The sequence below is a fragment of the Corythoichthys intestinalis genome, chromosome 17 (genome assembly GCF_030265065.1).
Source record: "Corythoichthys intestinalis isolate RoL2023-P3 chromosome 17, ASM3026506v1, whole genome shotgun sequence".
Taxonomy (NCBI): Eukaryota; Metazoa; Chordata; class Actinopteri; order Syngnathiformes; family Syngnathidae; genus Corythoichthys; species Corythoichthys intestinalis.
This window is the reverse complement of record NC_080411.1, coordinates 44,580,737-44,604,114: the sequence shown is the minus strand read 5'-3', so window position 1 is coordinate 44,604,114 and position 23,378 is coordinate 44,580,737. Positions and strand designations below refer to the sequence as shown.

Below are 23,378 nucleotides of genomic sequence, written 5' to 3'. Positions count from 1 at the left end.
GGTAATAATTACTTTTTCCGCCGTTACAACACCGTTACCGTTACTGACGGTCAAAATCGGTGCGTTACTTACTCTGAATAAATTGAAGAAACTACCAGCCGTGTCGAGTCGACTCTCTGCTCTGTTGATTTGTCATCCAAGACTTGGGGTGCGTTCAGGTTCGAGAACAGCGCACCTACTTCTGACTCCAAGCTGTTTGTCCCTGCTCATTCAATTAGACAATGCTTTCCAAAGTTTGGTAACATTTCTGTGTTTGCTACACCTGATGCTAGCCACGTTCCCATCTCCCACTGTCAGCCAGCAGTAATTCTGCTTCCATCTTGAGGACGGCAGACGCTTTGAAGGTGACGTGAATTGACGGGAAACGAGCCTACCTGAATGCCCCTCGAGAGATGCGATGGAAGTGATTGTGATTGGCTGAGGGTTAGAGTCATGTGTCGTGATAAGCGAATCAGAGCCGGTGATTTCACAAGCAAACCGGAACAGCGGGTGCGGCAAACACACACTAGTGACGGGTAGAGGTGTGCATCGACACCGCCCTCACGATTCGATTCGATTACGATTCGGAAGACCACGATTCGATTCGATTCGATTCAGAGGGTCACGATTCGATTCGGTTCGATTCGGCAATGCATTGCGATGCATTAAAGCCTGGGATGCATTAAAATTCTAAAGCAAAGCATATTTTTTGTGAATCATGAGCCAACACAAGCGGACAGACATTAAACAACTTTTTATTGGCTCTTGTGTCACTCCTGGTCGAAGTCAAATGAAAATAGTATACTTTCATATATATCTTTAAAAAAAAAAAATCAGATCACAGCATTTAATTAGTGCTTATAATGAGACCAGAGCTTTCTCTTTTTTTTTTTTTTTACACACAGTAGCAGCCTTTCACACAGTGCAACATCTGAACTCCTGTGCAAAATCAGTAATAACAGTCACTGTATTTTAGTCACAACGACCCATCAATAAAAATATTCAAGTAAATATTAAAGAAAACGACAAAGAAAATATTGTAGTGCAGCAGCATCTTTATCGCAATATCAATCCAGGGATCAGTTCAGTTGCAAACAAAATATCAACTAAATTGCAATGTAGAACAAAAGTAAAATGTAGGCCTAGCCAATCTTATATCTATAATATTTCTCGCTCCCTCTTTCTCCGTTTCAGCCATTGTTATGTTATGTCCTATCTCTCTGCTCTCTCGATTACAACTGCGCTTGTCTGTGACGTTACTCCGGTAAGGAAGCGGATTTGGGTTCCTCGTCCCCCCCTGCATAGAGGTTAGATCTTGTGCCCGAACCCGACCCGACCCGAAATGTTAAGCATTCACGTTTCGGTGGGTCGGGTCGGGCCGCCGAGCCGGACTAATAAAGTATTTAAAAAATAAAAAAATGCACAGAGGGCTGTGGCGCAGCCCTCTTTTTCTTCTTCTCCTCCCGTTATTTCGTTGTGTGAATGCTTTTATAATTCTCATAAATATATGTAGACTATTTAAATATTGAGTAAACTTGTGTTTTCTTCCTGGGTAACTGAGAATTCGTTACGAAAGACACTTTTATTTACGCACACAAAGGCAAATGTGATCCTTTTGAATCTTTTCCTCTGTGTGTCTGTAAAAACGTTTTTTTTTTTTTTTTTTAATCAAACTTTCCCAGCGTTATTTCGTTGTGTAAATGCTTCTATAAATTTCATAAAAATATGTAGACTATTTAAATATTGAGTAAACTTGCGTTTTTTGTCTGCCAACTGAGAATTTGTTAGGAAAGACACTTTTATTTATGCACACAAAGGCAAATGTGATCCTTTCGAATCTTCTCCTCTGTGTGTCTGCAAAACTGTGTTTTTTTTTATATTAAACTTTCCCAGCGTTATTTCGTTGTGTAAAGGCTTTTATAACTCATATAAAAATATGTAGACTATTTAAACAGTAAGAAAACTTGAAAAATTAAAATAAATTGCTGCTGCTGCTCCGTTTTTTTTTTCCGCATCACTCGGCTCGGGCATGCAAATCTATAGTTAATTGATCTGGCCGGTCGGGCTTCAATACCAACGGGCCGTGTCGAGTTGGGCTGGAATTTTTTAGGCCCGATCTAACCTCTACGGGCTTGCTTTGAATGTAAAGTAGCTCTCTCTACAGGTAAACATGAGAATAACAATACAAATGGGGAAACCAAATCCATAGCATCACCGGAATTGCGCAGGGAAGATTTTTGAACGTACTTATATATTTTAAAATGCGCTGAATCGATTCAGCGTGTTGCCCGCATCGAATCGAATCGTCCCTGCTCCGCATCGGGATGAATCGCCGCATCGATTATTGTTGACACCCTTAGTGACGGGATCTGTCGTTCACTTGAGCAAACGAATCCATTCCAGTTCGTTCAGTAAAAAGACTCTTTCAAACAAATCGTTCAACGAATCGTTCACCCCCCTCATCTCCCTCCCCGCCCAAATGACTCGTTCGGTTAGTGAACGGGAAGTGACGTTGCCGAACGAATCACCAAAGACCGCTTCGCAGTATAACTGAATGTGAAGTGACATTGCTTGGTCCCTCCCTCTCTTGCAAACAGGCTCCTCATTGACCACTCGTCGTAGTTTCCGAAATGAGTGACAGGCGATATCATTCTGCTTTCACAGACAGCCTCGTCTCCCTCCCACTGCTGCAAAAGCGAGGGAGAACTTCCGCGTCGTCTGTCCTAGTTCAATGGGATCAAAGTCATGGCTCGTGCTTGCATTTCGATTTAGGACACGGTTAAACATTTTCCTTTTGTGGGGGAGTGGGGGTTTGGGGTCGGGGGCGCACGGACTCTCTTTAGCATGATCTTGATCACATATACAATGCTGCTGCTACCAGCCAACGCGGCATGCTTGCTGTCACGAAAATAAAAATAAATCGAAAGTTTAATTTCTAAATATGGAACGACCAACACATCATATTTACCTCTCGCTCTGTTGTATTTTAGTTTTTATGCACATCACTATTATTTTTGGTCACTATTGTTAAAACTAAAGTGTAAATAGCTAGTTGTCAAATGTGCTGCTCTGAAAAAAACAATACTACATTTTGATATTTGACAGTTAAATTGCAAATCAGTATTAAGATGATCGTATTGAATTTTTGCACTGGTATTAACAAATAAAATAATCCGGTCAGCTCCTCTGTCGTCCCCTCATCTCAGATCGTCAAATGCTGACGAGAAATTATTGTTTGCTCTTTACGATGTCGCCTTTCTACTCTCATTAGTCTGTTAAGAAAAATGTAGACATATTGCGACATCTCCCGTGTCCGCGTGCGTTGTTTTTGGGTGCTTGTGTAGCACATGGTGGACGGATGGTGGACATAATTTGACAAACCAACCAACACCCGACACGCTCTGACACGAAAGAAAAAAAAAAAAACAGTCGGAAAAAATTGACATGTATATACAGTTTCATTGCAAATCAGTATTATGGTTATCATACTAAATATTCTTTTTTTCTGTGCACATATGAGGTAAATATCGCTGCCATGAAGCCTCCATATAGTGACAGTTCTCTGCCCCCTTCACTGCCCTCACGCGACTGCAGCTCACTTTTGCTTGCCTCGTAGCTACCCGTGTTTTAAACTACTGTAAATTTGATAGTATGTCGTCATAGGCAGTCCCGAGTCTGTTGAGAAAAGTAGTACACTAAACCATGCTCGCTAGATTTGTGTGGTGTTTTTGTCTGTTTGAGCAGCATTTGATAGGCTCCACATTAACAAATATGTGACAAAGTCATTTCCTTTCATTTTTTGAATCGTTCACCGCATTACTGGAAAGTCAAGTTAGCAGCAAGCTAGGTCAGTAACCGGAGTACCGAGTCACTGAACTGTGCTGTGCTGTGCTGAACTTGTGCTGAAAAAAAAAAAAAAACATTATTGTTTAAAAAAAAAAAAAAAAAAACATTGTAAGCAGTTATCAATATGTCAATATGTCTGTAGTATGTTTGTCAATATGTAGCTAGTTCCACAATTTTTTAATCCAATTCACATAAATCAGACAGCAAATATTTCAGGAAGGGGCATTGAAGTTGTACATAATTTTACAAAAACCTACGGTGGCCCCAAAATTTGCCAAAAACATTTCCATTCCTTTCTAACGGGATGCCATTGCCATGTGCTTCATTCCATTCATTTCTAATGGCAAGAATTTCACATTCATTATCAATGTCAGAATAACACGAGTGGTTTTGATTTTTCACCAAAAACCATGACAGCCCATTGACATTTAACTAATGCCCAAATAAGTTGATGACATTAACAGCCATGTAAGTCCTTGCCAAAGACGGCCATGTTTGTCGATGCCATTGACAGCCATGTATGTCAATTCTATTGATCCCACTGTTCTTGAATTTCCATTGACAGCCATGTACGTCCATGCCATTGACAGCCATATACTGTATGTTGATTCTATTGCCAGTGTACTTGGATTCCATTGACACAATTGTAAGTCGATGCCATTGACGGCCATGTACGGTAAAATAGCAACAGGGAGTGACCCCGAAATTCCCTCAACTAAACTGGGTTATTTCAGATGGAGCAACGCCTCTCTCTCCTGCTTTAGTATTCACCCCGTCCTCCGATTAGTTAAATTTGAAGTTAAAACAAAGTTAATTATTTCAGTTATATTAAAATTTTACTTCATGCAATGTGAAAAAAAATCATGGAGCTATTTTAAGTTTTTATTGAACTTTACAAGAGGTGTTGCTGAGCCTGGAAAGTTCCTGTATTTTTGTTGTATTTTCTGTGGAAAAGATAAAGATTACCTTCATTTAACCTTTTATTCAACTTTATAAGAGATGTTTCTGAGTCTAGGAAATGTAGGCACCTCTGGAACTATTATGTTCTATTTGTGTGATTCAATAAACATGCTTTTTTTTAGTCCTTTCAATCAAGTTAAGTGTTTGCATTATTCAATTTTTTTAAAGCCAATTTCTTCACTTTTCCTGCAAATTAATCGGTATCAGTCTTGAAAAACCCATATCGGTCTCTAGTTATAATTAATATTAGTGACAAATTAAGGTATTTCTTAAGTCAACAAAAAAGGCGGCCAACAAAATATAAATTCTAACCAAGGAAAATTAAACACAAAAATTCACTAAAGACAACAATACAGGTAGTCCCCTGGTAACAAACGAGTTCCGTTCCTATGCTGACGACGTAACCTAAATTTCCGCGTGAATCGGAATTAACCCTTTAAATACCCCAAAATAAGTATCCAAAAAGTCCGAAAGTATTGTATTTTGTTTAATGATGAAGGATACACTGCCCTCTGGTGGCAGCGTTTGGTCTGGATGGAAAGTCGCCTTGTATTACTGAGGAGCAGAGTCGTCTGACATGGATAAAGGACAGCGGCGCGCTGGTTTGGCCAACAAAACGGCTGTAAGTTTTTTCAGCTCATATATGTATTGTTTATACATTTGTAATTTTAGTTTACAGCTACAGTTTATGGGGTTCATGTGAGTGATTTGCTATGGGAATTGTAAAATATGTTAGCATGCGTAGCATTTAAGATAGCGACTTTTGTAAGGCAAATTAAGCAATTTAATCCACTAAATTTACATAGTGATCAGACTAGATGGACGTTTGAGCACCAACTGTTTTGTGTCAAGTGTTTTATTGTTAAAATGTGTCGTTTTGAACATACTCTAAGTGTACATATGTGTGTTGAAGCTTTACAAATTCTCAAAAGTAAATGGAGGTAAAAAGGTTCAAAAGGCACAACTGACTTGTTTGCTGTCTGTAAAGCTGAACAATTTGTTTAGTGAGGACAGGACACATCATATTAATTTTTCACGGTTAACGGGGACCATAACCTGCCGCGATAAGTGGAGAACTATGAAGTATATATATTTTTGTGTGAGTTCAATGTATTTATTCAGATTTAGCATGAAAAAAGATACATAGAAGACATGGTTTTCACTTTTTTCCCCCCAATGTATAATTAAAAAAAAAACTTTTATGTATCTATATATTTAAAAAATGATTTTTAAACACTTCAAACGTAATAATTATAATAGGTTTTAAACATGTTACCGTCCCAACGATTTATTGTTAAACAAGAATAAAGCAGAAAAATGCTTGGCTTTAGTAAATGCTTCATTAAATGAGTCCACTCAAATCCGCTGTGCGCTTACACACGATGAGTGTCCACAGCAACTGTTTAACAAGTTAAACAATGATTGACGCATGCAGAGCTTTGAAGTTTGCTTCTCTGGCAAGATCAAACATTAAACGTCTGTCAATCATTGTTAGCTTTAATAATATTACGTCGGATATGTCGTAAACCGGGGACTACTTGTATCATGGAAATATACAGTATATACACTCAGTGTGTGAGTAGCCCTTTACAGTACTGCAGTAAAAATGTTGCTCTTAGCCTTTGACTCGTTGACTAACCCCTGTTCTACACCATCAATGTCCTCAAGCAACCTTCAACATTTGAATAGATGGTCTGTGAGTCATTCCAGCTGTATTTTTTTTTTTCATTTGGCTATTTTTTAAATGTTAATCATGTACATTGTAATATGACCTTTAAATGGAAACATAATGAAAATAATTTTCCCCTATTTTTGACTTGTTGAAAACTTGAATGTATGTCTGTCTGTTGGTAATTAAATAATTTATTTTTCATTTAATTTAGCAACTGTGTTTAGTCATACCTCCATCACAAAGACCACAGTATCAAAAATGACTGAGAAAGTCAAATTACCCAACCTGCTAACAAATTGGGGATATGAGCACTTTTCAGATATATTCACCCAAACACTGTACAACTTTGAGCCAGCTAACTTTAGAAGTCTGAAACAACAATTTGTCAACAGCTTGTGATATCTTGCACAATAAAGCAGCTGCAGCCCGAGGCTTTTACAATGTCATACAAGGTGTGACAGGCATATGGCTCAAGAATCTTTTTGTGTCTCCCTTGACAGTTGCTTGTAACTGCATTTTCGAGCTAGTGATCAGTCCTCCCAGTGTGTCAGCTAATTGAATGACTCTGAGGATTGTTATTGTTTCTCAGCCGTCTCCAAGTCATTGATAGAATCTGACAAGAAATTGGGCAATTATTGAATTACTGCTCCCCGCTGCATCATTTAGCTCTACAGTAACAATGTCTTAAGTGAAGAAAAAAACAAACATTGTAGGTGGAACATTTGAGATCATCTATGCCAGTGGTTCCCAACTCAGAATCAGACAAACACAAATAAACACCGAACAATATTCAGTCTACATGATGTAAAAATATGTATTCTAACAACTTTAATCTCGTCATTTTACGATTTTTTTTCTTCCAATATCACTTTATTCCCCTAATATTGTGCAGAAAGCAGTATCGTGCTCACACAGACCATAAGTCGCCAAAAGTTGAAGCCCGTGAAACCAAACTTTCCATTCACCTACCATACAAATAGGCAACAAAACAACTTTAATCTCGCAATAAAAATCTTGGCGGCGGAACAATGGTTCAGAAACACTGATCTATGCAATGTTTTATTATGAAATATTAATTTGTTAATTTGACATGATATAAATTAAATATTGTTACACAACACCATCAATCCATCCATCCATCCATCCATCCATCCATCCATCCATCCATCCATCCATCCATCCATCCATCCATCCATCCATCCATCCATCCATCCATCCATCCATCCATCCATCCATCCATCCATCCATCCATCCATCCATCCATCCATCCATCCATCCATCCATCCATCCATCCATCCATCCATCCATCGCTTTATCCAGGGTCTGGTCGTGGGGGAAGCAGCTTTAGCAGGGAAGCCTAGACTTCCCTCTCTCCAGCCATTTCAACCAGGTCCTCCGGCAGGATCCCAAGGCGTTCCCAAGCCAGACGAGAGACATAGTCTCACCAGCGTGCCCTGGATCATCCCCAGGGCCTCTCCCCGGTAGGAGAGGCTCAGAATACCTCCCTGGGGAGGCGTCTGGGAGGGATCCGAACCAGACACCCGAGCTGCCTCACCTGGCTCCTCTAAACGCACAGGAGTAGTGGCTTGACCCTGAGTCCCTCCCGGATGACTGAGCTTCTCACCCTATATCTAAGGGGGAGCCCAAACACCATGCGGAAGAAACTCATTTCGGCCGCTGGTATCCGGGATCTTGTTCTTTCGGTCATGAGCTGTGGGTCGTGACCATAGTTGATGGTAGGAACATATGTAGATCGACTGGTAAATCGAGAACTTTGCTTTTTGGCTCAGCTCCTTCTTCACCTTCCAAATAGACCGGTACAGAGTCCGCATCACTGCAGACGATGCACCGACCCGCCTGTTGACCTCTCGCTTCCTCCTACCCTCACTCGTGAACCATACCCCAAGATACTTTAAACTCCTCCACTTGAGTCAGGATCTCATCCCAGACCCGGCGAGGGCACAGCACCCTTTTCGGACTGAGGACCATGGTCTCAGATTTGGAGGTGATGATCTTCATCCCGTCCGCTTTACATTTGGCAGCAAACTGCTCGAGTGAGAGTTGGAGATCACGGCTTGATGAAGCCAACGGCACCACAACATCTGCAAAAAGCAGAGCTGCAATACTGAGGCCACCAAACCGGACCCCCTCAACTCTTTGGCTGCACCTAGAAATTCTGTCCATAAAAGTTACGAACAGAATCAGGGACAACGGGCAACCTTGGCGGAGTCCAACCCCGACTGGGAACAAATCCAACTAACTGCCAGCAATGCGGACCAAAGTCTGGCACCGGTCGTACAGGGCCCTTACCAGGGGGCTCAGTACTCCATACTCCTCAAGCACAGCCCACAGGACTCCCTGAGGGACATGGTCAAATGCCTTCTCCAAATCCACAAAACAAATGCAGACCGGTTGGGCGAACTCACATGCAACCTCAAGGACCCTCCTGAGGGTGTAGAGCTGGTCCACTGTTCCACAGCCGGGACAAAACCACACTGCTCCTCCTGAATCCGAGACTCGACTTCCCGACGGACCCTCCTCTCCAGCACCCCTGAATAGACTTTACCAGGGAGGCTGAAGAGTTTGATCCCTCTATAATTGGAACACACCCTACGGTCCCCCTTCTTAAAAAAAAGGTTCAACACCCTGGTCTGCACGTTTTTTCTTAAATGTTCCTACGGTAAACAAAATCACAAAATATAAATTTGATAGATGTCAAGACCACAATTTCCTGATTCCAAGAACATGAGTACCTACGTTACAGTTTGGCTGATTTCAGGTTATATTGTTATTGACAGTTGTTTTATATTTTTGACTCCCAAAAGCCTTCAGTACAGTAGTTTTACCTTGCGTGTATCCTCTGTCCACGGTCAGGCTAGGGAAGGGCATCGGTCTTAAACTGAATTTGTTGTGGGTGAAGCTGCATGAAGGGGAAGGAAGTATACCAGGATACTGAGAAGAATCAAGTGATGGCACTGGAATGGCACTGACCACCGCTAAAAAAGAAAGAAATTCTAGTCAATACAACTGGCACACACCGCTGACAGAATGATGCAAAATGTCTGATACAGTCCATGAAGGTTCAGTGAGCATAATGATAAAACAACAGGAAAAAATGGGTTTTGACATATAAAACACATTTTGTGCTCATGACCAAAAACTAAAATGAGCATTGACAAAATTTAAAATGTCCGATACTATTAGGTTGCCAAAGACATCAACTGACAGAAGCATTTTAAACTCCTATCACATAATATCTACAGCAGTTTTTCAGTACCAATTATAGGTTAATATACATGTTGCCTTCAAAGTGAATATTGCAGTCTTGCTCACAGAATCTATCAAAGCTTTCTGAATTTAGCCAAGGTTGGTCCCAGCTTAGCACAGCATCTTTGCTTGCTGACCATTTGATGTCTCGTGACTAAGATGCTTGATATTTGTTATGTGAGCAGACCATTTGCATTCATGTTGCAAAAATTAAATGGACAATAAATGATCAAAATCGAATTATAAACTCATTGCATTTAACTACTGTGTTAACAGAAAAAAAGTCACTAAGAAAACTAGAAAAGTACTAAAATAGAAAAATCTGTGCAAATGCCCACCAAAGTGCATCTTGGGAATGGTCATTGCATTTGGAATCTCTATGATTATAATGATTTGGTCGCCTCCTAGTGGCTCTTTGGGGTAACTACAGTAAACATATAATTGTGAATGATTCATTTTATTTAATTATGGGACTTTTGGCTCATTTCAATTAATATAATTTATATCGGGCATTTAATTTCTCTAAATTCAGTTAAAGTTTGTCTCTTATTTATCACACAATGTTTATATTATATGGAAAACCTTGAAGTTGTTACATTTATCATTATTAAAGCATCCAGTGGGATATCACAATACAATTTGGGGATGGCGTGGCTCAGTGGTAGAGTAGTTGTCCCCCAACCCAGAGTTTGTGGGTTCAATTCTGTGCCCTGATGAACTCACCTAAGTGTCCTTGAGCAAGATACTGAACCCCACATTGCTCCTGGTGCTGCGTCACTAGTAGGTAGATGATGATGCAGTGTAAAGCGCTTTGAGCACCTTAAGGTGGAAAAGCGCTATACAAGTATAACACCAATTAGCAATACCACTTTAAATTTTGGTTTGTTATCGGTATTGGATTTTGGAGTTGGACAATATCAGGATATCGGCTATTTATTAAAAAGTCAATATCGGACAACTCTAAATAAAACTAATTAAGCTGAAAATGATTGGTACCTCAACAACCAAGTCTATTGGTAAGACATTGTTCGTATGTACTGTATGTCGAAGAGAGGATATTAATAAGGATATACTATTCTGACATTTCCACTCAGTGAAACTGTTTTATAATCAAATCTAACTTCAATTGTAATATAAGATTGACAAATGTTAGGTGCCATCTGCAACAGAAAATGTTATTTACACAAAAAATTGTCAAAAGCATGAAGTCCAAAAAGCTTCAATTTACTGTAAAGGACAAGCAGAGAGTGACATTTATTGGCCTCCTTAAACCAAGAAGTCTGATTCCACTAAACTCTGATCGATACATGTAATGATTGGAAAATATTGATTTTTTGAATTTAGCAAGTCTGTGATCAGCAGCTTTAAAGAGATTGCATGCTTGCGTGTGTGGTTGTATTTGTGCGCATGTGTGTATTGTGTGGGGTTTACTGATCACTTTAAGCACAGTAGAGTTTGATTACAGCAGCAAGATGACCACAGATGAGCAAGAGTCATCAATAGTGTTATTGACTGAGATTATTGATCGCACGAAGCTGCGGGGCAGCTGCAGGTTAATGGAGATTTGTGCGTTTGTATGTGAGAGTGAGCGGTAGTTAGAAAAGGGAAACTATAAGGTTAAAGTGTGGAAGACAAAATGTTAAAAAAAAAGACCAGAAAATATGCTTTGGAAATTGAAAATGTATTAAATTAAACCCTAAACCCTAATTACATATCAGATCAACTGTTGCTTTAAAAACTCATAGACGGTCAGAATAAATACAAAGTGTTTTCTAGCATTTAAGTACTAAAATGAGACAACGCCACACCGTCAAGACTCACCCTTAATGTATCAAATGAATGAGAAAACAGGAAATATCAGATGGGACTACCGCCAAGTTTAATTTTGTGAAAACGATCGGGATGGAGTGACAAAATGAATAAGACTTAGGACAGGTCAGCATGTGGGATGTCTTAAGGCTCTCCTATCTCTCGGTGACCCAAATATCACAGGCACATTTATACAAACAGCCAGTACGACATGCTACGTTGCAGAACCCAAATAAGTCACCCACTGACTCACACATTCGAATAATAATAACAACACAGGGCTATAACCTGATTGCTGACTATTCAGTATTCAACTAGAACAGCAAAACAAGACGGTGAGAGTAAAAATTTAACAAAGGAAGATATGAATCCTTCAGATACACTGGGAGAGTGAGAACAACACAATTACAAGAGAAATCTTTCAGCCCAGAGTGAGCTGGCAAACAATTGAGATAACAAATGGATCATCTACTCTGTGGAGACTCAAACTTGGCGCAGACGTGTTAGAAATGAGCTTGCAACAAGGTATCCAAACAAGTAAATCATGACAGCAGGTGTCTAAAATAGATTTTTATTTATTGAGTTAATTAAAATAAAGAGGTAAAACGGCCGTTTAAACCAACTATAAAACTGTAGGAACTGTTTACATGATGATTTGAATGCATAAACGATGACCTGTCGTTTTCCTTGTCATTAAACCCTAAGTCTAGTTTGAAACCCAACTTTAGAACCCTAGACCAAGTATGAAACCCTAATTTGAAACACTAATCCTAGTTTAAAACCCTAGACATCAGTTTGATTTTTAATTTTAGAGCCTAGTTTGAAAGACTAACAATAATTTGAAACCCTTCTTTCAAATCCTAACCATGGCTGGGAACCCCAATAATTAACCTTAACAATAGTATGATACTATAAAATCACACCTGCGACCTCAGGGAACATACTTTTTTTGGCCGTACTAGAATAAAGTGTAATTGCACATCCACTCAGTGGGTGGCAGTGGTGGTCTCATTTTCAGAGTATGCGCAGTATTTTGAAACTAAACAAGAGCACACAGCAAAGAGCACTGGAGATATGAGGAGCTAAGATGAGGAAATATGATGAAGCGAATGTACAGTGAGAAAAATAAGCATTTGAACACTTTGCGATTTTGCAAGTTCTCCACTTAGAAATGATGGGCGGGTTTAAAATGTTCATGGTAGGCGCTTGTCCACTGTGAAAGACAATAAAAAATTTTTAAAAAAATAAAAAATCCAGAAATCGCAGAGTATGGATTTTTAATGTTTTATTTGTATTATACAGCTGCAAATAAGTATTTGAACACCTGAGAAAAATCAATGTCAATATTTTGTACAGTAGCCTTTGTTTACAATGACGGGGTCAAACGTTTCCGGTAACTTTTCATTAGGTTTGCACAGACTGCAGGAGGGATTTTCAACAACTGCTCCACACAGATCATCTTGAGATCAATCAGGTTTATGGACTGTCACTGAGAAACACGGAGTTTGAGCTACCTCCAAAGATTTTGTATTGGGTTTAGGTCTGGAGACTGGCTAGAGTCCTCCAGAACCTTGATATATTTTTTACAAAGCCACTCCTTGGTCATGGCTTCAGGCCATTGTCATGTTGGAAGACCCAGTCACGACCCATTTTCAATGCTCTAACTGGAGGAAGGAGGTTATTCCCCGAATCTCACGATACATGGCCCTGCTCATCCTCTCCTTAATACAGCGCAGTCGCCCAGTCCATGAAAGACACCCCTAAAGCATGTTGCTACCACCAGCAGTGTAATACAAATAAATTAAAGAATAAAAAATAATACACTGTGACGCCTGGATTTCTTTTAGATTGTCTCTCACAGTGGTGTACCATGAAATTTTCAAACCAGCCTATCATTTCTAAGTGGGAAAAGTTGCAAAATAGCAGGATGTTCAAATACTTTTTCACACAGTAGCGTTTGGCTTTTGGCTTTGACTTTTAGTACAGTGAGAGATGATGAAAGACAAAAAGAAAGCCAAATCAATTAAGATGTCATTTTAAGACATTAGACCCGAATCACATTGATAAGCCGCTTAATTCTTTTTCAACGAAAATGTGCTGAATATTGCCAACAATTTTCCCACTTTGTCAGTGTTACATCAGTAAACCAGCGAGCACTGTTAGCATCATATAAAGGTGGTATACCAAGTTGCTCAGTGCAAAATAACCCCACACTATAACAAAGGAGCTGATACTGCCTGCAGCAAAAATAAAAACTATCCCTATGTCCAATGACACTTGTTTTTGTTCTTTTAATTTTTGCTATTTTTGGTCAAATTGTTTGGCATATTGTCCTCATGAGTTACATGTTGCTAATCATTTTGGATGTATTATTATTTATTGATTTTATTTTGAAAAGTGTCAGTATCAAATGGTCAAAAAATTTACTTTGAGTGTATTTTATTTTCTGGTGTCAACAAAACAATGTTAACAAAGTTATACTTTATTGTAAGTTGATCTACAATGTAATATATATTTTTTTTAATATATAAAAGAGACACAATGTTATAGGTGTACTTACATAATTTTACTGCCAACGAATGAACAAACTGCTCTCACTAAATTGATGGAGTGCATATCCGATGTGAAACAGTGGCTACCACAAAACTTTTTACATCTTAACAAGAGCAAAACTGAAAATCTTTTGGCACACCTTCTATGATGAATGCCCTTGAGCCCAACTCTGGCGCTCTGGCTCCCTTTTTTAAGATACAAGTTAAAAATCTCAGAGTGATATTCGATGTCAGGCTCAACTTTGAAAAAGAAATTAGTTTTGTTGTAAGACCATATTTTTTCCAGCTCTGTCTCTTGGCCAAAGTGAAGCTTTTTCATAGTCACCACGACCTTGAAAAAGCAATTCACACTTTTATAAGCTCAAGGCTAATGCACCTTTATGTTGGTCTTCCGAAGTCCTCTATTTCTCGTCTGCAAATTGTTCAAAATACTGCTGCTGGATTTTTAACAGGGATACCTAGACGTGAACATATTACCCCCCTGCTATCATTGCTTCACTGGATTCCGGCCCAATTTTCAATTTAAACTTTTACTGTTTGTTTATAATTCTATTAATGGCCAGGCTCCTTCTTATTTATCGGTCCGTAACTCTGGCAGGACTCTTCGTTCTACCGGCGAGCTTCTTTTGCAAGTTCCGAGGTCGAAACTTAAATTATGGGGAAACCGATCTTTTGCGGTTGCTGCCAGGTTTGCCCAGTTTGTGGAATAGACTTCCCCTTGAAATACACACCATTACGAATCTAGGCCTTTTTAAATCTCGGTCAAAGACACACCTTTTTAAGACTAGCCTTTTCCCCAGACTAGGTAGCCTGGTTTTATTCTTAAAGGGATCCTCTATTTTTAAGACAAGTAATTCTTAAAAGATAAATGTCAGTATGAGTTATAATAATTTGATATTAAAACCCCTCTTAATGTTTTTGTTTTAAAAAAGTTTGTAAAATTATTTTAAGTGATAGGTCGCCATTCTTGTTACGTCGCAGTGCGTGACGTCACCGGGCCCGTTGCCGAAATTCCAGCGTGTCACTCGTTAGCTTTCCCAACATGTCGTCAGTTCTACCCTTCCTATTTGAACTAGATCTGAAAAGTGAAGAGCAGGACAGCACTGTCGGTCGTTCACAAGATGAGCTTCAGGGAAAAATGCGTGCAGCAAATACCTGATAAGACAAAAGTTGGGCAAAACTGGTGATGCACTCGCTGCAAGTGAGTCTCAATGGCAACAGAGCGAGAGAGTGCTGTTGGGAACTCCGGTTGGGAGCGAGAGTGTATGCTGTTGGGAACTCCGGTTTTATTAGCAGATATTCAAGGTAAGCATACTGCATTTTCAAACTTATCCCAATATAATTATGTAGATTGTTAGCATCCAGAGGTGTCGTGTGCTTTACATACAGTACAGGTCAAAGAGCACACCTTGTGTAATCCATGTCTTGTACATTGTAACGCGTGGAAGGAAGGATACGTGTATAAAAGTACCAAAAAGGGGAGAAGCTTCCACTTGGTAAGGGCTGTTCGGTCCCTGTACGACCGGTGTCAGAGTTTGGTCCGCATTGCCGGCAGTAAGTCGAATTCGTTCCCGGTGAGGATTGGACTCCGCCAAGGCTGCCCTTTGTCACCGATTCTGTTCATAATTTTTATGGACAGAATTTCTAGGCGCAGCCAAAGCGTTGAGGGTGTCCGGTTTGGTGACCTCAGCATTGTATCTCTGCTTTTTGCAGATGATGTGGTGCTGTTGGTTTCATCAAGCTGTGACCTCCAACTCTCACTGGGGCGGTTCGCAGCCGAGTGTGAAGCGGTTGGGATGAAGATCAGCAAATCCGGGACCATGGTCCTCAGCCGGAAAAGGGTGGCATGCCCTCTCCGGGTCACGGATGAGATCCTGCCCCAAGTGGAGGAGTTCAAGTATCTTGGGGTCTTGTTCACGAGTGAGGGTAGGAGGGAGCGGGAGATTGACAGGCGGATCGGTGCAGCGTCTGCAGTGATGCAGACTCTGCACCGGTCCGTTGTGTTGAAGAAGGAGCTGAGCCAAAAGACGAAGCTCTCGATTTACCGGTCGATCTGCGTTCCTACCCTCACCTATGGTCACGAGCTGTGGGTCGTGACCGAAAGAACAAGATCCCGGATACAAGCGGCCGAAATGAGTTTCCTCCGTAAGGTGTCCGGGCTCTCCCTTAGAGATAGGGTGAGAAGCCCGGTCATCCGGGAGGGGCTTGGTGTCGAGCCGCTACTCCTCTGCGTTGAGAGGAGCCAGTTGAGGTGACTCGGGCATCTGGTTTGGATGCCTCCCGGACGCCTCCCTGGAGAGGTGTTCCAGGCATGTCCCACCGGCGGGAGGCCCCGGGGACGACCAAGGACACGCTGGAGAGACTATGTCGCTCGGCTGGCCTGGGAAGGCCGTCGATTCCACAAAATAGACTGATCCAAAAAGCCACTGTGGGACCAACGAATCAAAAAAATGGACAGATCCGAAACCAATATTGCAGACGCAGTGGGACCGTCGGATCCAGAAAATAGACGGATCCCTTACTTGACTGAGGATCCAGGAAAAATGTTCGGGCGCCAGTTGTAACGCGTGGTGGGTAGGATACGTGCATACAGGGACCAAAAAGGGGGAGAAGCTTCCACTTATGCACATTTATTCACTAAAAATAATAATTCCACCTTGACCACTCACTTCACTCCCCTTGTTTCCATTTGACTGGAAATTGCATCCAAAAGCAGCACATCGTGGCATTTTACTTTGCGAGTTTAGGCAGCAATAAGCAATTGTTGAACACGCTACACATTTGGAAAGAACCCACTGATGTCATCACTGCGAGCCTGCAAACCATGGCGCCAACTAACGGTCAAAATATGTAGTAAATATTATAAAATATTGCCATTGATTTAACATTTTATGTGTTTCTAACAACATATTTTAGTACAAGAGAACAATTGTGGTTTATTAGAGCCTATATGTATTTAAGTTAGAGGATCACTTTAAGGGTTTTAATGTTTTCCGTTTTTATCTGTTATTGTTTTATTTGCTGTCTTACTTTTATTGCGATGGGCTGTTTTTGTTTTCTTTTTTTTTCTTAATGTCATTGTACAATACTTTCCTGCCTTTTTATTTATCATGAACAATATTTGTGTTTGTTGTAAAGCACTCTGAGGACCTTTCGGGATTTTGTAAAGGGGTATAGAAATAAATTTGATTTGTTTTGACAAATGATACAATTTACAGTGGCGCAGAGAGTTAAGTGGGGCGCGAAAATATTTACGTCATCCCGGGGGGGGGGTGGAGGGGTGTAACAGAAAGTAATTGAGAAGCACTGCTCTAACCCAAGTTTAAAACCATAGCGCTTGTTAAAATCCCTAAATAGAGTTTGGAACCTTGATGTACCACAGTATACAACAACTATGTGTCGTTACAGTATGAAACCAATATGGTGCCACAGCCCAAAGGAGATTAGTGTAAACCCATGCTTCACGTCAATGACCTCCAGCCACAAGTTCACTTGTCAAGGAAATATGAAATGAGAAATCGGCAAGCATACGCTGCCCCAATCCACAAAACTAAAATTGAGTTCTTGTCCCTGTAAACTCCGAGCAGAGGCAAACACGCGAATGCCCATTCCCGAGTGCCAATGTTGATCTCTGTTCGTGCTCAAGAGGATGATCAGACTCATGTTAACGTAGTCTAAGATACCTTGCCGGGCACAGAGTCAAGACAAATAACTGAAGAAAGCATTGATGATGCAGAACTGCAGGCAGTGATTCAGAATATGCATCGTGCTTTGGCCTGAAGGGTCATGTCCACAGTATTTTCATGTGCAGTTGCATCAATGTGACATTGTTGGAATGCTCTTCAGAAGGAAAGAAAATCTGTGTACCCTTTACAAAAAGAATGACATTTCCACTTCATTTGAGCGTAAAACAGTATGTGGTCTGTTTAATTTTTTTTTTTATTATGTGTACAATCAACTGTCAAAACAAAACAAAAACATTACCCACCTCTAATAAATTAGATCAGGTTGCTGTTTAAAGATGCAATAAAATTGATATACTTTAACTTTCAAATTTTCTTAAGCCATACAAACCCGTAATACATTAAATTAAACAGAGACGCATTTAATCGAATGCTGATGATTCAAATTTTGATTTGAAATTCTGGATACTAATTTATATCATTACCCGAGGAGTGTGGTCATAGTGATTTTTTTCTTTTGCTCATTCTGAATTCATTTGTAGTCCTGTCTGCCTTGTAATAATATATGATAATTTTACACTAAATATGTCACTCTGCTACATCACTATACCACTACCACTAATTTGGTAACAACAGCCTCTTGACACATCAATATGCCTGTTTAATCAATTGACTAATCCGTAGTTGTTGGCCGCCATTAGTGGGGTGTTTGCACACATTAGCAGCCCAGCGTCAGTCAGTCTAAGCAGTAACGTTAGCTGCTGTGTGCTGCAGGCAGCGACGTCTTTGGACAGCTTTTTATGGAGAAAAGGCCACCAGCTAAGCCAGAAGAGGAGCCTACAACCCAGTCAATTCTGTTTAGTATGTGGTAAAGCTAGCAAACAAGGCAACAAAATCGAATGCACTGAGAACATCATACCTCGTGGCGAACCGTATTGCTAAAGCCAAGAAACCTTTCACGAATGGAGAATAACTCATTATGCCTGGAACCAAGGATATTTGATGTCAAGTTTTAGGAGAGGCCACTGTTAGGGTAAAATAAAATTGCACCTCATTTACTTGTATATGCCCGTATTAAGTCACAGTTTAATTATATACTTTAATGGCACCTTAATCGCTTAACTCATATTAACTTATTTGATTGCATTGATAAGGCAGATACCCATTGAACAGAATAGTTAAATCTAGTCTCATGCCCGCTCGCTGACTCTATGAGAAACTGAACTTCTACCTCCTTAAGTGTACTGTAAAATTACAGTGCTGGCCAAAAGTATTGGCACCCCTGCAATTCTGTCAGAAAATGCTCAATTTCTCCCAGAAAATGATTGCAATTACAAATGCTTTGGTAGCAATATCTTCATTTAATTTGCTTGCAATGAAAACACACAAAAGAGAATGAAAAAAAAAAAAATTAAATCATTATTCTACACAAAACTCGGACAAAGTATTGGCACCCTCAGCCTAATAACACAACCTTTAGACAAAATAACTGCGAACAACCGCTTCCGGTATCCATCAGTGAGATTCTTACAATGCTCTGCTGGAATTTTAGACCGTTCTTCTTTGGCCAACTGCTCCTGGTCTCTGAGATTTAAAGGTTGCCTTCACCAAACTGCTATTTTCAGCTCTCTCCACAGGTGTTCTATAGGATTCAGGTCTGGACTCATTGCTGGCCACTTTAAAAATCTCCAGTGCTTTCACTCAAACCATTTTCTAGTGCTTTGTGAAGTGTGTTTTTTGGTCATTGTCCTGCTGGAAAACTCATGACTGGGCCCTACATTATACTGCAAAATTTGTTGGTAGTTTTCAGACTTCATAATGCTATGTACACGGTCAAGCAGTCCAGTGCCAGAGGAAGCAAAGCAACCCCACACATTAGGGAACCTCCGCCATGTTTGATTGTAGGGACCGTGGGGTCTTCCTGGGTATCCTACCATACAGTCTTTTTTCATTCAGGTGCTGACGGACAGTACGGGTTGACACTGTTGTACCCTCGGTCTGCAGGAGAGCTTGAACTTGTTTGGCTGTTAGTCAAGGTTCATTATCCAACAACTGTACAATCTTTCATTGAAATCTCTCGTCAATTTTTCTTTTCCGTCCACATCTACGGAGGTTAGCCACATTGCCATGGGCTTTACATTTATTGATGACACTGCGCACGGTAGACTCACGTCTTTGGAGATGGACTTATAGCCTTGAGATTGCCCAAGCTTCCTCACAATTTTGCTTTTCAAGTCCTCAGACAGTTCTTTGGTCTTCTTTCTTTTCTCCATGCTCAATGTGGTACACACACGGACAAATGACGGAGGTTGAGTCAAATTTAATCCAATTTAACTGGCTGCAAGTGTGATTTAGTTATTGCCACCACTGTTACGTGCCACAGGTAAGTAACATGTGCTATTAGTTACACAAATTAGAGAAGGATCACGTGATTTTTCAAAGGGTGCTAATACTTTTGTCCAGCCCATTTTTGGATTTTTGTGTAAAATGATAATGATTTACTTTTTTTCTAATTCTCTTTTGTGGTTTTTCATCGTACGAAAAATAAATGAAGATATTACTCCCAAAGCATTTATATCATTTTCTGGGAGTAATTGAGCATTATCTGACAGATTTGCAGGGGTGCCAATACTTTTGGCCAGCACTGTAGCTTCATGGGCAAATTCATAAGTCGTACATTCTCCAAAATATGTCTGGAACTTTTCTCCCATTGCCAAGCAATAAGCAAGCGTCAATAAATTGTTTAGCACAGTGGAAATAACAAGTCAACAGGTCACGACAGCGCCAAGAAGAGGAACCTGCGAAGGCACCGACGTCTCCAGGAGAGGAGCGCATGACATCGCCTCATCATGACATCACCTCATCTTCTCATGTCAGATGCTAATTTGTTCACGCCTCTGTAGTATATTAGTATGCACACAGGCTGTAGGACTTTACTGATACTTCCGCTATCATGGGCTCTCTCGCGGTAAGGGAACTATTAGCCAGAATTCTGTCTTTGACATTTGCAAATATCTCTGGAATCAATACACTCGGATCAAATTGCAACTTTAGTGTCTGTGAGTCCCTTCTTTAAACTATTATTGTATTATTAGTATACTTCGGCTCTCGGGTGACGAACATGCCTAAAAGTTAATTAATATTATTAATACTGTTTTCCCTTGACCCCTACTGCAGTCCTGTGGCTTTTAAAACATTAAATTTTTAACACCACAGTTAAAAAAGGGTTGATTCGGCGTATGGTGAGTGACATTTTCCATGCACTTAATGTTCGTTTTTAGCCCCATCGTGTTATTTTATATTTAATGTAGTCTACCACACATTACAAGCATCCTAACATATTAGGATTCTCTTCAGATGGGCATACATCACATCATACGCATACGCAGATGAAAATTGCACGTGAACTTGGTAAAATGATGATTTTACCGATGGTTTCATGCTACATTTTATTGCATACATGTTTTTTGATTTACTTATAATTATACCCAAAGGAACTATGTGTTTTATTTGTTTTTGAATCGTTCCGGATTGTAAATTCTGCTATCAGCTTCCGCCATGGGTCACGTTCTGTGTTGCTACATTTATACTGTATATTCATGTTTACAGTATTTTTCATTGTATCGTTACATTTAAACCATTCGATGATTGTCATTGCAGTAGGTACAGTATATGTCAGCTTTAACGTGATGTAGAAATGTTCCATATAGTATCTGCATTTTGATATGGGAAAAAAAGTGCAGTTGTGATTTAGTATGCTCGCACGATAGCCGTAGTTGTCAGACTGACATACGGGTACACTTTTCTGATAAAGTATGCTGGTCCGGGAGAAAAAAAGACCCATATCACAACGGTCCTCGGTGCAAAAAAGATTGGGGACCACTGCTGTATTATACTATGACATAGTGCCAAGTAGCAAGTACATACGTGTGTTGCTGGGTTGTGAATCCATAGGAATCATCATTTTGCCTCGTGTTCCTCTCCTGGCGGCCAAGGATCTTTCAAGAGTAGAAATACAGCTCGACGCTTCATCACCGTCCGCTCCTGCAACATCACATTTGACTGGTTTGACTACTGAAACCTTCCTGAAAAAATGCTTTGTCATTTTTAATCACTCTTAGCACTAAATCAGATACAGGATCACAAAATATGTCTGGCTTTGACGTCAACATGTTATTTGGATGTTTTCTATAAGCAATTTGATAGAACTATCTAAAGTGAAGAGAACAGCAACCCGCACCTGAGTGGCTACTCTTACTACCGATCTGGCTCTCTGATTGGCTGTGAGCAACCTGGGGAAGGTCCTGGCACGACTGGATGGGAGAGTCATGCCCAGACGGGGCCACGCTAGGAGCTTTTTCAATGTTCTTCATCTCCATTTCTTCATGGTGTATCCACAGGTCAGGAGGTCGTAGATCCTTCTGGCTACCCTTCCTCTTACTGGCACTGTGGCTTGCTCTTTTCCTGCAAAAACAGGACCCCAAAAAATGTGGATGGATGGATAGATTAAGAAGAGGAAACAGCGGAAATGAATAACATTCAGAAATGTATTTTATGATCAGACCGCTGTATTTCTACTGTATGAATGATAAATAACATTGCATTTAAATGATGCGATGCATTAGAATGTGTTGGACGGCAAATAGCTCCATGTTAGCAGGACTATAGTCTGTCAGAGACATTGTTATTTTCGTCAACAATGACGAGTACAAAAATATTTAGTTGACGAACAATTTTTTTTTCATAAAAATGACAAGGCCATGATCAGCTTAAAATTGATCTTGGGAAATGAATGCCAGTTTTCGTCTGACGAGAACGAGATGAAAATGCGCCATAGTTTCCATCATATGTTCACAATGTGTGACATTTTTTATTCGTATGTGGAGTTAGCCAGCATCAAAGCACTTTTTGGGCGTGTCACTCGTGTGACGTGCAGCACTCTCTCGCCCGACACACACACTCATTAATGTCCAGGATCCAAACTTGCTTGTTTCAAAACGAAAAGATTTGTTTTCTTATCTTGGCTCGACAGAATATTTCTTGTTACTTTAGATTTTGAAAGGTCTGTGCTGAGAGATATTCACACACTAAATGTAAGTTGTAGTGTAGGCATAGCGTTCGTGTTAGCATTTAGTGTGGCGAGCGTTGTCTTAAACTCTTGAACAACTTTTTTCAACACACAGTGTGTGGCGTTAATTGATTGAAAACAATGTATTGTTCTCCAGCTGAGTGTGCATCATCATCACAAAGATGGAGACGTCCTTGTAGATGCTACAATTATGTGCTTGTCTGTCAATGTTCATATGAAATTTTTGGAAACCTTTATTTATTAATTTTGTGAGTATTACTTTTGAATTTTACAGACAAAAACATTTTGAGCAATTGTTGACTAAAACTAGACGAAGATGAACACATTTTGAAATGACTAATTTTCATCTAAAAGATTGAGACAAAGACAAATATTAAAAGGGCTGCCAAAAAACACTAGTGAGAGATTTTGATCCATCAAAGATAAAGCAGGACCAGATCAAACAGACCGCGGAGTGGACCAATCAGCGACGGGCAGACGTGACGTTAGTAAAACGACGAGGGCAGGACGAGGGACTTGCG

At 40.1% G+C, this 23,378-nt stretch overlaps 1 protein-coding gene across 6 annotated transcripts in view; it reads right to left on the bottom strand.

Moving 5' to 3' along the window:
- The window catches only part of dcc (DCC netrin 1 receptor), a 520,661-nt gene that overhangs the window by 50,519 nt on the left and 446,764 nt on the right, over nt 1-23,378 (bottom strand). For 5 of the 6 annotated variants that reach the window (XM_057819874.1, XM_057819873.1, XM_057819875.1 and 2 more), the window contains exons 24-26: nt 22,009-22,232; nt 21,696-21,812; nt 9,304-9,453 (exon numbers count right to left, since the gene is read on the bottom strand). In XM_057819874.1, coding sequence (XP_057675857.1) covers nt 9,304-9,453; nt 21,696-21,812; nt 22,009-22,232 — 491 coding nt within the window. Of the gene's footprint in view, nt 1-2,611; nt 3,882-9,303; nt 9,454-21,695; nt 21,813-22,008; nt 22,233-23,378 lie in introns of those variants that run through there. The other variant, XM_057819879.1, reaches the window with a different exon arrangement.